The sequence below is a fragment of the Polistes fuscatus genome, unplaced genomic scaffold (assembly GCF_010416935.1).
Source record: "Polistes fuscatus isolate 324 unplaced genomic scaffold, CU_Pfus_HIC Scaffold11, whole genome shotgun sequence".
NCBI classification, from domain to species: domain Eukaryota; kingdom Metazoa; phylum Arthropoda; class Insecta; order Hymenoptera; family Vespidae; genus Polistes; species Polistes fuscatus.
The window spans coordinates 2,487,706-2,502,630 of NW_025113009.1; the positions used below are offsets into that span (position 1 = coordinate 2,487,706).

The window sequence follows — 14,925 nt, forward strand, 5'->3', positions numbered from 1 at the left end:
AAAGAAATTTAAATTACAAATTAATTAAATGTTGCTATAAAGGTTGCATTATAGAAAAAATATATTCTAAACATACTCAATATTGATGTACCTTTTGAATAACGATAGTGATCAAATCTCCGAAAATTTGTAATACTTTGTATTTCCATTTCCAAGTCTTCTTCACCTTTAGAATAGTAGAACATCCAACGAAGACACAGCAATATTCTAATTTTAAAATCATCGTTAATTAATGTTCATTAGTTTATATTGATTACTTGCCTATTGAATTATTTTTATCATTTTACGTTCAAATACAATTTATTATCACGGATTTATGTAAATTAAAAAACGTACTACCAATACATAAATCGTAATCTATGATTTTTACGTTAAATAATAATTAATAATTTAACATAAATTAATATAAGATTACAAAATTTACCTTCTTTCTTATAAAACACATATAGTAATTGAATATTTACTAAAATCACCATTTTTCTAAACTTTTCCCTCCATAACTGACCAAGTACTTCACTAATTTGAAATAGCAGGTGCGTATCAAGCATTATCATTTTTAAGGACTTTGAACTTATCTTCTTATTGGCTGGAGAGCGAAAAATGACGGTCGCTTATTGGCCAATAAAGATTTCTATCTTTCTTGTCGTTCAATAACTTTCGATTTTACTCGAGCGAAATTTTCATACTTACAAATTTATTTCATAAATTATTATTTGTTATTCTATAATTACTCTGCTCTCAGTATAAAATATAATAAAATATTCATAATAGAAGTTTATAGTAATGATCTCAATAATTGTAATGTTAATATGTTTTTTGCATAAATTGCATAATAGAAAACCAATATGATAATTCAACCAGTTCCAGCAAAAAAACGAAATACAAAAAACTATGGATTGGAGCAGGGCTCATTATCATTATAGGATCTCTGGGAAGCGCAAATAATAGAAAAAGAAAATTAATTTTTTCTTTAATTATTATAAAAATAAATATTTGTCATATTTAATTTAATTAATTAATTAATCGAGGTTCGGGATAGTTTAATGGTAAGAGCACTCGCCTGAAAATTTGTCAGCCCAAATTCGGTCCCAATGGTTCACCCCAAACCTGTGTAAAAGGGAGAAAGTAATAAAGACAATTAATTAATTAACATTCTAATTACCATTCAACCATTAAAAAATTTCTATAAATTTTTACTAATTCTCAGATGTTCCGCTCGTTTCTCTATTACGCACAAGGCTCCGCAAAATCTAGAAACAGCCCTGTAAATATTATATATGTATTAATTAATTGTAAACGATAAGATCCTTACGTATACTAATAAAGCGCGTTTACCTTGTTGTAAAATAAGAGCGAATTCATCACTGGGAGTCACGTGAGCAACCTTATTCGCAGTTTTCGATTGAAGTCATGTAGACGGCGCTAACGGAAAGATAGCGCATGCGCAGTTACAAAATCTATATTAAAATGGAGGATAAGAATCAGGTCGTGGAGCGAGAGGCTAAAAAGGATGAAATTCATGAAAAAGATGGGCATTCCAAAAGGTTAGTTATCAGTCATTATCGTATTATTTATATATCGTTTTTTAATTTTCATTCAAACATTCGTTTTCCTCGATCACCTCGAAGTCAAAATGGATGTTAAGGGCCGGTAGTTTAGAAGTCAGCATGATGAGATTTTCTTATGCACTCACTTTATAATTATTGATGATTAATATTTCAATGAAAATAATCCCTCCTTCCAATATTATATTTGTCAAACTTAGTTTTTATTTGAATACTTTAATTATGAGTTGTAAAGTAATAAGTAAACATGTACGTGATTGTTAACTGCAATAAAAATGTTGTATGTTCTGAATTTACTAGCTACAAATGAAAATATATACATGTTTTAAAAGTATGTGTATAATAATCGTTTACGTTGAATCTGTGGTCTATTGAATACAAAAATGAGGTATATTGTCGAATATCTTGTATATCATTAAAGCGTTTAATTCAAATCTCTTATGTTTAGTTCCAAAAAAAGGAACCGTAAGAAAAAGAAACAGACCGTACATTCCACGAGTGAGAATCACAACAATGCAGGACACAGCGAAGAAAAAAATCTTCAAAGCGCTTGCAACATCTCGATAAAGGAAATACAAATGGCTATGGAAGTATTCAACATGCAGCAAAAACCTGCAAAAACGCAAGAAGAAGCGATGCAAAAGCCTTATCAATTTTGGAGTACGCAACCGGTACCTAAAATGGGTAAGCTCACTGTATATTTATAATTTAAAATAAGTGCGTGGAAGAAAAAATTTTATGTCATTGTTAAATTGTAGATGAAAAAATTGCGTGCAATGAACCTATTGAACCTGATAAAACGTCCATAAGGGCAGAACCATATTCGTTACCGGAAGGTTTCCAATGGGATACTTTAATCCTCGAAGAACCTTTAGTATTAGCAGAGTTGTATTCTTTACTATCAGAAAATTATGTCGAAGATGATGATGCAATGTTTCGATTTGATTATCCACCAATATTTTTAAAATGGTAATTATCCTAACGCATAAGACTTTGGAATAATAAACTAGAAGATTTTGTTAATTTATACATCAATGTTTAGGGCATTACAACCACCGGGATGGTGTAAAGAATGGCACTGCGGTGTTAGAGTAAGCAAAAGCGGACGTCTAGTCGGTTTTATTTCCGCTATTCCAGCTACTCTACGCATTTATAACCAGTAAGGATTCCATACTAAAATTTCATTTTTATTTTATTTTTTAATCTAATTCTTGAATTTATTTTAGTACTAAAAAGATGGTTGAAATAAATTTCTTGTGTGTGCATAAGAAATTAAGATCCAAAAGAGTTGCTCCTGTGTTAATACGAGAAATTACAAGGAGAGTTAATCTTCAGGGAATTTTTCAGGCTGTGTATACTGCTGGAGTTGTATTACCAAAACCGGTCGCAACTTGCAGGTATGGATTATTACTATAAAAAAACATTTTGTTTTATAATTAATATAGTTTTTTATTTATTAATTCATATTCGTTATTACATTTAGATATTGGCATCGGTCACTTAATCCAAAGAAACTAATTGAAATTAAATTTTCTCACCTGTCACGCAACATGACTATGCAGAGAACTTTAAAATTGTATAAACTGCCAGAAAACACGAAAGTGCCTGGATTTCGAAAACTCGTTTATACAGATATTCCACAAGCTCACAAAATTTTAAGCGATGTAAGTTTCACCATGCTATTTTGTAAAAACTTTTCAGTTTCAATTTATTAACGTATTAAGCGTCAAGCTTCTTTTGTCAGCCACTGATGACATCGTAAAGATCAGCATGACGTTTAATGCGTTAAAAAAAAAGATATTGTACAAAAAGATATTTTTTATTATCTAACATTTCAGTATTTAGAAAAATTCGATCTGGCACCGATTTTTACTATCGAAGAATTCCAGCATTGGTTCCTTCCACAAAATGGCATGATCAATACTTTCGTAGTTGAAAATGATGGTAAAATCACCGATATGGTTAGCTATTATACCTTGCCAAGTTCTATAATGCATCATCAAGCACACAAGACATTAAAAGCTGCCTATAGTTTTTACAATGTCTCTACCGTAACGCCATGGCTTGAACTGATGACAGATGCTCTTATATCAGCCCGTAATGTAAGTCCGATCATCCTTTATCCATATTTTATTCTCCATTTCTTATCATCGTAAAAATTCTTAACAAGAAATATGATTTTCTTTAGTTGGGTTTCGATGTATTTAATGCATTGGATTTAATGGATAACAAGGAATTCTTGGAACCTCTGAAATTCGGTATTGGCGACGGTAATCTCCAATATTATTTATACAATTGGCGTTGTCCAAGTATGACGCCTGGAAAAATTGGTTTGGTGCTCCAGTAGATTTTCAGATCAACATTGTTGACTCTGGAATGTTAAATGATTGTAAGCTTGCGTGAGTGAAAGTAAAGAATGTTAGAGTGTGAGCTAAGAGAAAGAAATATGGCAATATAAGATACACGCGTAATAAATAAAAAACGACGAAAACAAAGAAAGAAAAGAAGTGCGAAGCCTCTGTTATATTTCTGTGACCACGAGTAATAAAAATAAAAAAAAAAAGAATAAAAAAAAAAACTAAAAACGAAAAGCAAGAGCGAGTGAACATTGAATAAAACAGCAGGAAGAAGAGTTTGAAGGAATACCTGTGAAAAAAATCTTACAGAACTGTGAGTAACAAAAAAAAATCTGTCGATATTTCCGGATATCATTCTTTTTAACGTCCTTGATAGTGAACAGGACGACGAGATAGCAGGGGCAGGGTCAAGATCGGTACGGTATAAATAAAATGTTTGCATGCGCCAACGCGAGTGTATATACGTATATATATATATGTGCGTGATTCGAGCAATGTAGATAAATATCGTAACGTTAGTAACTTGACCAAGCCACGCAAAGGGTTGGGAACATAAACAACTAAAATGCAATCCGACGTTCTTCGAGAGAACTATGTTTCCTTTGCATCTTCTTGGCAAAATAGATGATAATGCGTATGTCGCGAGATAAGAATAAAAAATAAAAAAACAAAAAGAAAAGAATTACAATAAAATGAGATTCTTCGACTAAGTATCACCTCCTCCTCTCTCTCTCTCTCTCTCTCACTCTCTTCTCGTTACTTTCTTTTTTTATTATCTATTACCCTTTTTTTTTTATCAATGCTCGATCAGAAATTTATACATTTTTTAAATTTACAAATTACACGCTCTTTTTGCTCGATAATTCCGTTTAATCTCACAACATGTGTTTTTCTTTACTTTTTTTAAACGCTCGATAAATTAAAAAATTTACATGTTGCAATATTTTACACTTTTTAAAATTACATGTCTTTCCGGTATTTCGTTTGATCGATCGTACGGTAACCGGTGTGCTACCCATCGACGATAAGATAGCAGCAAAAAGACAAAATGAATGGACTAAAGACAACAGGCAACTTTAAAATTTCAATTGAATTCAACATTAATTTCAATGCGATCGCTTACTTTCGTTTATATCTTATTTTTATTTTTTAATTATATTTTTAAAAAGCGTATAACACACAGATACGCTATTACGGTATAAAATGTTTCTTTGAAACTGCCAAATCTTCCTCTCGAAAAGAAATTCGACGAGGTCGACATGTTAGAGCCTTTTCCTTTTCTCGAGGATAAAAATAAATGAAAATATGTTTCTTGTCACAATTAGCTGGCTTAAGATTTGCATTTTGTTTAGATAGGATGCTTGCAGGCACATCCTTTGACGAATTCATAGGCAAAATAAACTTTAGTCTACATCGATAATTTTTTATTATCCGCGTCGTTTTACAGCAACAATAAAAAATAAAATTGAAATCTCTTATAAACCAAAATAATGTACTTTTATCGAATCTTAATATTAATTAACAAGTATAACATAATTCGAATGATTTTAAACGCGTTATTATGTTTATACGTAAAACGTATTTGAAAAAAAATAAAACCAATACGAATATTCTTTGCATAATCAGATGTAGAATCCAACACGATGCAGATTATAAATCGTTTTATGATATAAAATTCATCGAAAAGATCTATTTAAAATATTCGTCGATTATTAATTAGCAAATAATCTCATAGTTGAGATTTATTTCAATTATCTTTCATTTTTAGAACTTAAATAAATCCAAGAATTAGATTTAAAAAATAAAATAGAAATAAGATTTCAATATATGAAATCCTAACTGGTTATACATAAGTATAGTAACTGGAATAGCGAAAATGAAACTAACTAGACGTTTGCTTTTTTTTTTTTATTCTAACACCTTAGTGTAATTTTTTACACCATCCCGGTAGTTGTAAAATTTTAAAAATATGAGTGGATAATAGAATTGAAACATGGCATCGTCATCTTCGACGTAGTTTGCCGATAGCAGATAAATAATCGACTAATGTTTTAAACTGATCATCGTAAAAAATTATACGATGTTTGAAATAGACCAAAAAAAAAATTGCTATAACCGATATAAAGAATACGAAGTACTCGGTTTATGACTTCCTCGAACGTTGTACTACGTGTAATAAACGAAAGAAAAATACTTTTATTACTTCCATGATATAGAAAGCTTTATAATTATGTCGTGTCCTACGAGTATCGAGTTAATCTTTATATCGATGTCTCTTTTTGACGTTTTATTTATATAAGAAAATATTGTAATTTCATGCTGGGATAATATTTTATTAAATAGAATCATTATCATTTGCAAATCTAATTGCAATTATAATTTATTATAGATAATTGTTATTTTATCGTGTCATACCTTAAACATATACACACGTAATTAAGTTCGTATATAAGATCTCCCAGTTATTTTGTTGCAAAATGTTACTAACGTACTATATAAAATTTTTTTTTTTTTACTTTTACTTATGGAATGTGTTCGTAAAATTTTGCGGTAATAAAACACCACCCTGTACATTGGTTTGAGTTAAAAATTTCTTTTTCATATTTTAAATGATGTTTATTAAACCAAACGCGTACAATTTTGTTCCATGATTATTTTCATGATTTCATCGAATTTTCCAGCGATTGATCGACCACAACGAAATGCATCTTTGACATCTAAATTTCCAGATTGAAAACGAGTTGAAAAACCGGCTTTGTTCCACGCGTACAGGTACTGTATAGTGTTCATAAATATCACAACATTTTTTAATACCTCGAGTTTTATTCTTCCCTTGTTTTTATTTTTTTTTTTTGTAATTATTCTGTGATATATCAGCTTTAAAACGCGTACAAATATTGCCAGATCTGATTAAAAATATGAAGAAACTTTTTACTCAATCCAATAATTAAGTATCCTTCGTTGAAAAATATGATCCCTAAATCATGTGTCATCTATAAAATGACTTTATTCGTGCCGAAGATAACACGTACGACAATTTTATTTCCATTCGCAGATATATTAGCTTAGCACACTTGCTATAAAAGATAATGTAAGTATCATTTACTCGAGAGTCAGTCTGTACACTTGTAGAATCTGTAATCCCATTGGGAGTAGAAAAAGATCTACCCTTAACGATCTATTTGGATGGAACTCAGAGATATGAGAAAAAACGGAGAGAAAAATGTATCTTTTCTTCTTGTTCAATGTTGGAACAATTTTCTCTGTTTCTCTTTTTAAAGTGTATCACCCTTAGCGACTTTGCCGTACCGTTGGTAATGGATAGGAAAAAGAAGAAAGAAGAAAAAAGAATTAGAGAATACGAGGGGGAAAAGTATCCGGAAACACGAAAAAACGTCAAACAATATCCCGGAGCACAAGAGATAATTCTCTTCAAAGTTCTACGGTAGAAACACGTAGGTGGGGAAGACAAGACACACAAAAAAACGATAGGGTATAAATAATGGCCCGAAGTCGAACGAAATTCGGTCGTATTTTTGCTTTACTATCGTTAATATTTATTTTGGTTGCTTTTTTTACGCAATAAGCTCAATACGGAAGCATAGGAAGGATCGATAGATCGTAATTATTAAGGCCAGTTAAATTATAACGAGGGTTAGCTTGTCCAATACAAACATCCTAAGTAAATTTAGGAGATTATTTGAGAGTACCTGTTGATGATTTTAAGACCGATCGTGGTTAATGTAACAGAAACTGTCAATAAGAAAATTATCCCTGAAATTTTAGGACTATCGATAATGCTTTCGGATAAGGGTGTTCGGTGGTTGGCTTAATCTCATTGTAAAAACTTCTCGCAAACGAACAACAAGAAATTGTAATTTGTAACAGTAAAATATTAATGATTAAAGAAAGAAAATAATAAATAATTAATATACCAAAGAGAGAGAAGAATACCTACACGTCGTTCGTATTTATATTTGATCTAATTTAGAAAAGAGGAAGGAGAAAGAAGAAAGTAAAAAGTAAGTTTGGGGTGTAAAATATTTAAAAATGTTCGACATTAACGAGTTTGGGAACCGGTGACGTTTCCCATTCTTAGCCTTCGTCACCTTTTCCTCCTCCCCCTCCTCTTGCTCCTCCTTCTCGTCTTCCTGCTCGTTTGGAAATAGCAAATCGAACGAAATTTGCAGCGAACTCACTTTGGGGAACTAGTAGCACGCGACAAGTTTTATTGTTTGATAGTGTAAGATCTCATATGTATGAAAAATTGTTTAAAATTGTCAGTTGATTTCCACGTACTTTTTGATATCGTTGTATAATACAATATACTTTCTTGATTCGTCAACAAGGACAAATTTGTAGAAAGAAGATTAGTATGACGTAAAGAAAATATTGCACTTTTTGCTTACGCGAATAAATATTTGTATGCGTGTGTATGTGGATGATTTAAACGAGGTAGATTAGTATCGTCGTTTGTGTAATAACTTGACCATGTCACGCAAAGGGTGAGAACGTATCCTAGAATGCAATCTAATTTCTTTTAAAAAGAACCGTTTCCTTCACACCTTTCTGACGACAAGATGAACGATAATGCATACGTCGAGATAAGAAAAAAAAAAAAAAGAAAATCCAATAAACAAAGTATTTCCCTTATTTTCTATTATCTCCTCGTATCGTTAGTTTCTTTTATTAATTATTTATATATTTCTTTTTATCTTTTCTTTTTCTCTCTCTCTTTCTCGACACCTGGTCATAAATTAGAAAATTTACATTTATGAAGTATGAAATATTTTTTTCCCTTTTTAAAATTACACGTCCTTTCGGTATTCAGTTTGATCGATCGCACGGCCACCGTGTGCTATCCACCGACGATAAGATAGCGGCGAGAAGACAAAAGAATGAACAAAAGACGCCAACTCGGTAAAACGTTGACCGAACTCGGCATTAATTTGAATACGATTACTTGCTTTCATCTATATCTTTCATTTTTCTCTTTTTTTTCCTTTTTTAAAAAGTGCATTTTAAAAACTATAAGTCACGTGTTCTTCCCATCAAAGAAAACAAAACACAAAAAACCCAAAAAATCAATCGAATAAACAAACAATCGTGCCGGTAATTGAGACAGCGATAAAATTTTTCAAAAACAAGAAACAAATTGGAACAAAATTAATATACCGTAATTTATTCGATAATATTTAATATGAAATAAAGATTTATTTATTTCTTTTTTTTGTAACTTATTTCCACTGTCACACAATTATCAACAGTATTAAACTTCAATTTCGATTGTCGATTAGAAAATTCTATTAACGTACACAGTTTATCGATTTGTCGGGATATTGAGGAGGCATCATCATTTTTCCTTTTATATAAAAATGAATTTGTCTTCGTATAATCGACGACCACACTTAAACATTCTAATACACGAACCCCATACGTATAACTCAGGAACCTCGTCGTTCTTTCAGAAAGTAGTTTTTCTTTGTAACCGCCGCTCTAGATAAACCTTCTCCGTCTGGAAGAAATACTACGGTCGACATTACAAGGCCTTCTTCTCGAAGATAAAAGGAACGAAACTATGTTTCTGTCACAATTAGCTAGCTTAACATTTGCATTCTATTTAGATAGGATGCTCGCAGGCACACATCCTCCGACAAGTTCGTAGGCACAATAAACGTTAGTCTACACCGATAATAATCCACATCCGTCGATAAGTATTTATTATCCATTTTGTCGACGAACATAAAAAGAAAGAAAAAAAACAAAGAATAAAGAAGAAAAGAAAATAAAAAAGGTCTCGTAACAACCAAATTGTATATCCTTTTATCGAATCTCTTACACGATCGAATTCGATTATTAAAATATCGATAAACAATTAGACAAGGAATTATTCAATTAAGATTAGATGTAATTTACGATCGTTAAATATAATCATATTTTGTATTTTTATTAAACGATAACAATGTATTTATGTAATGAGGTATATACCGTCTTAACAACTTGCGAATTCTAATTTAATGACGATTGTCTATTCTGACGAATATTTTAAACCGAGTAGTATGTCGTTAAAAATTCTACATTGTTTATGACTTCCTCGAACATTTTGTACAATGTATAACGAACGTAGGAAACTATAATTTTATTACTTCCGTGATATAGAACGATCTATAATTGTGTCGTGTCTTACGATTGTCGTCGAATCGATTTTTATTATTGATGTATTGATTTTTTATATTTACTTGTAGAACAAAATATTGTAACCTTCGAATTATCGTATGAAACATTTGTATATAACTACGATCGTAATTTATAACTTTACATTGTTTTATTTCATCTTGTCACGCCTAGTAGTAAGAAGTGTGCGTGTACATAAAACTGAGCTTCTCGCCTAAACGCAACGATAAGCGAGGGTATCCTTCGTTCGGCAATAATTCCTAAACAAAAAGAAGAAAGAAATCGTGCAAGATTCATAAATTAATCTTATTTCGTGGTCGTTGATTGTACGTACAAATTCCATTTCGATTTGCAGACATTGGCACACTTGGGATTTCTCGATAAGATAATGCAAGTATCATTGACTCGAGGGTCATACACTTACGGAAAAATCTATAATCCCCTTTTTTCCGTTGGAAATAGAAAAAGATCTCGATGATCCTTTTACGATATGAATTTGAATTAGATTCTTAAAACGCGTCAGGAGGAAAAAGAAATGGTTGAGAGCAAAAGAAAAAGATATTTGTTCTCGTTCATGCTCGAACAACCCTCTTTTTTCCTGTTCGAAGGCTAACCGTTGTGAGGGTTCACCCTTAGCAACGATGCAAACCGACGTGCCGTTAATAATGAAAAAGGGAATGATGGAAGAGTATAGAAGAGGGAAGGAGAAGAATAAGTGAAAAAAAGTATGCATAAACACGAAAAATATGTCAAACAATACCCCGAAGCAAAGAGATAACGCAACGAGTCAACTGGTAAAAACAGCACGTAGGTGGGGAACGCACAAGAGACACATAGACACGATGCGGAATAAATAGTGGTCTGAAATCGAGCGGAATTCAGTCGCACTTCTGGTCTACTATCGTCGTTAACGTTTTTACATACACGAGAACTCAGTTACGGGAGGAGAATTGCAAGGATCGATCGATAACAGTGTGACTCACCCAACGTGGAATTAAAATAGAAAAAGAAAAAAAAAAGGGACAAATATCATTCAAAAGACAAATCATTTCATTCAAAATTGATAACTTTTTTCACGAGAGAGAGAGAGAGAAGGGGGGGACTCTTTAGTGATTGGATAGTTATTTATCAGGACCAACACAAGATTGTCCTTATATTAAATCATGCTTTTAGTGACCTTTCTTCTTTTTTTTCTTCATCCCTTAGTGAACGGAGACTCTTGCGGGTATTGTCTAATAAAAAAGAAAAAGAAGAAAAAGAGAAATAATAAAGAATAGAATATAGAAAGTAACTCATATACCAGGTGTTTTCTTTTTCTTTCTTTTTTATTTTTTTTCCATTGATCTTATCTACGGGAATTTTATTATATATATATATATCGGGATGGATCATTTTATAGATGACCTCGTTTTTTCCCAGTGTGATTAATCAATATGCTAATGAGAGAGTTTATTATAGTCTCTTTTTCATACCTCGTACCGAAGCTGGATTAATCTAGTTGAATTCATTTCGTATTAAATGTAATACGTGAAATCCTGATATTTTATATTAACTTTGGGGGATTTTATTTATTATTTATATTTATTATATAAAGAGGGTGAGATAAAAGTCGCGCTTTTTCCATAAATTATTAACATGGAATTATGCAGATATTTATTTTTATCACCGATAACAATTGATTTATTTAGATGGGTAGTTTTAATGTTTTATCCGATATATGAACGTTTTGCACAGAAACTATAAAACTTGAATGAGTTATACCAACTGAAGAGGAACAGTCGTTTCAGAACTTGAAAACCAACCCTCGATTTCTCCGTCATATATAAATTAATAGTTAAACGATAGGATGAATTTGCGTATTAGGTATAATAGACATCAATTTGAACAATTTATATTAACAAATGTAAATAAATTAATACATAAGAATGTGAAGATAAATAATAGTTTGTTTAGAATTATTTTAAGGAAAGTAACTTTTATCTCACCCTGTATATAGAAAGAAAGAGAGATGAGTTCAAGTTCAAACACATTGGTGTATATCTTATCTAATATGTGTCATTGTCCCCTAACTCAGTATTTAATATCATCACCGATGACATTTCCCACAAAATTCTTTCCAGATCAAATTGTGAAAGATCCAAAAGACCGAAAAGGGTCTTCAGCATTTATTGGAACGTTCCTACATTTATGTGCCACCGATATGGCATGAATTTCGACGAGGTGACAGATTTCAATATCAAACATAATTCTAAGGACAATTTTCGCGGTGAAACTTTATCGATTTATTACGATCCTGGAAAATTTCCAGCATTGATGCCACTCAATAATGGTAATATTTTTCTACTTTACTTCTCTCTCTCTCTCTCTCTCCTTTATCTCTCTATCATTGATGATAAATCGTTTTAAATCGATCTATTGTAAATTATCTACCAATTGTTTAGGCAAATATGAGGAAAGAAACGGAGGGGTTCCTCAGCGAGGTAACATCACGATACATTTGCAACAATTTAACGAAGATTTGGATAAAATGACACCGGATAAAAACTTCGGTGGCATCGGTGTAATCGATTTCGAAAGATGGAGACCGATTTTCCGACAGAATTGGGGTAACACGGAAATACATAAGAAATATTCTATTGAACTCGTTCGGAAAGAACATCCAAAGTGGAGCGAATCGATGATCGAAGCGGAAGCTACGAAAAAATTTGAGAAATATGCGAGATATTTCATGGAAGAAACCTTGAAATTGGCAAAAAAGACTAGGAAAAGGGCTAAATGGGGTTATTACGGATTTCCTTACTGCTATAACGTAACACCGAATAATCCTGGCCCGGATTGCGATGCTAAAGCGATAATCGAGAACGATAGGTACGAGATTAGAAATAACGGATGAAAATTTGTTTATATTTTTGTTCGGTTCAATCAACGATTCTAATTAGAACAAATTTATGTTTTCATTCGTTTTGCATTGCAAATTTTTGTCTCTCTCGATTAGTCCGTGTTTTGTATACTTCATGAATAGTCGAGCAAACGATTTGTCTTCCTATCCATTATCTAAAAGCACATATCTTTTTCGTGCAGACTGTCGTGGATGTACAATAATCAAGAAATCCTTTTACCATCCGTCTACGTCAGACATGAACAAAAACCGGAGGAAAGGGTTTACCTAGTGCAAGGTAGAATTAAGGAAGCTGTTAGGATATCGAATAATTTAGAACATTCACCTAGTGTGCTTGCTTATTGGTGGTACGTGTATCAGGACAAGATGGACATGTACCTAAGCGAGGTGAACATTATTAATAATTCCAAATTTTCAAGATTATCACGTTCGCTACTACCACGTTTTGCATAAACGTTTAATCATTGACCGTTTTAATTGAATTTGACGTATATTTCATATAACGAAACGAGAAACAATTGGAAAGAAAAAGGTCTGTGGCTGAAAATTTCGTTCGTAGTAGCGAACGTTTTATGCATCACGATACTAAACTAAAGCAAACACTTCTGTCCTTCTGAAGTATTCAACACTTTCTATTTTCTGATATTTGATTTCTATATTCCCATAGACCGACGTGGAAAAGACTTTCCAAGAGATAGTGACTAATGGTGGGGATGGTATCATAATATGGGGTAGCTCGTCCGATGTAAACAGCCTAAATAAATGTAAGAGACTAAGAGAGTACCTGTTAAACACTTTAGGACCGTTCGCGGTTAATGTAACAGAAACTGTCAACGGAAGATCATCCCTGAACTTCTAAGATAATCAAAAACGGCTAATCACGTCGATGATGATTATTAGGATGTTCGGTGATTGGTTTGATCTCAATGAAAAGACTTTTCGTTAACAAACAAAAAGATAACTGTAATTTATAAGTTGAAGAAACCTATACGACCAAAGAAAGAAAGAAAGAAAGAAAGAAAGAAAATAATGAATAATCTAATCAGTAAACCTAAGAATCTACCAAAGAAATAATACCAATTAATAATTAATGTTTGTACTCAATATAATTTCGTTGTAATTAAAGTTAAATCGCGCCGAAATTGCATAATCCTAATATAAAGTAACACTATTTATTACGCAATATGATATTCTCTCCCCTAGAGTCGTTTAAAATGTAAGAAGAAGCATCGATTAACAATGTAGGATCCTGGAAAAAGAAAGAAATAAGAAGAAGAAGAATAAGAATAAGAAGAAGAAGAAAGTGAGAAGTAAATTTGGGTGTAAAGTCCTTAGGAGCATTCGCCATTAACGAGTTTGGGAGCCGGTGACGTTTCCCATTCTTGGCCTTCGTCACCTCCTCCTCCTCCTCCTCCTCTTGCTCCTCCTTCTCGTCTTCCTGCTCGTTTGGAAGTAGCAAATCGAGCGAAGCTTACGGCGAACGCACTTTAGCACTAGCACACGACAAGTTTTACTGGTTCGAGGTGTAAGGCCTCAGGCGATCTTACTTTTTACAGTACACACGACTACATCGGGTAGAGGAGGTAGTCAAAGATCTCTCTTGCTCATGGTTGATCCCTCCTTTACTTCTCTCTCTCTCTCTCTCTCTTTTTCTCTTTTCTTCTCTTCCTCCCTCCCTCCCCGATCTTCCCCCACCGGCCTCCCCCATCTTTCTCTGTTTTCTCGAGGATACCTCGGGAGCTCTGGGAGAAAGAGAAAGAGAGAGAATCGGAAAGAAAACGTGAGAGAGAAAGAGGATGAAAGAGAACGGAACGGAACGGGAACGGGAACGGCGCGGAACCGAACGTACCGAGTAGAAGGAGAAGCTGAAGGAGACTCTGGTAGTGGTTGAGGAGGAGGAGGAGGAAGAGGTGGATGAGGAGGAGGAGGA

The 14,925-nt window shown here is 32.6% G+C and overlaps 2 protein-coding genes across 3 annotated transcripts; both read left to right on the forward strand.

Annotated features, from left to right (window-relative positions):
- Positions 1–1,425: 1,425 nt before the first annotated feature.
- Positions 1,426–4,610, forward strand: LOC122526310 (glycylpeptide N-tetradecanoyltransferase 1). The gene is made up of 8 exons (XM_043649658.1): positions 1,426–1,544; positions 2,014–2,249; positions 2,324–2,534; positions 2,608–2,724; positions 2,792–2,962; positions 3,049–3,229; positions 3,404–3,667; positions 3,754–4,610. The coding sequence occupies exons 1-8, from the start codon at positions 1,441–1,443 to the stop codon at positions 3,910–3,912; spliced, it is 1,443 nt and encodes a 480-aa protein (XP_043505593.1). The 5' UTR covers positions 1,426–1,440; the 3' UTR covers positions 3,913–4,610.
- A 5,228-nt stretch (positions 4,611–9,838) lies between these two features.
- Positions 9,839–14,253, forward strand: LOC122526363 (hyaluronidase). Of its 2 annotated transcripts, XM_043649743.1 has the most exons (6): positions 9,839–11,321; positions 12,217–12,425; positions 12,538–12,964; positions 13,178–13,382; positions 13,663–13,759; positions 14,199–14,253. In XM_043649743.1, coding segments are annotated over exons 1-6 (1,002 nt in total). In that variant the 5' UTR covers positions 9,839–11,259; the 3' UTR covers positions 14,201–14,253. The 2 variants fall into 2 exon arrangements, with proteins under 2 accessions (XP_043505678.1, XP_043505677.1); XM_043649742.1 differs by having other exon boundaries at positions 13,663–14,253.
- The last annotated feature ends 672 nt before the right edge of the window (positions 14,254–14,925 follow it).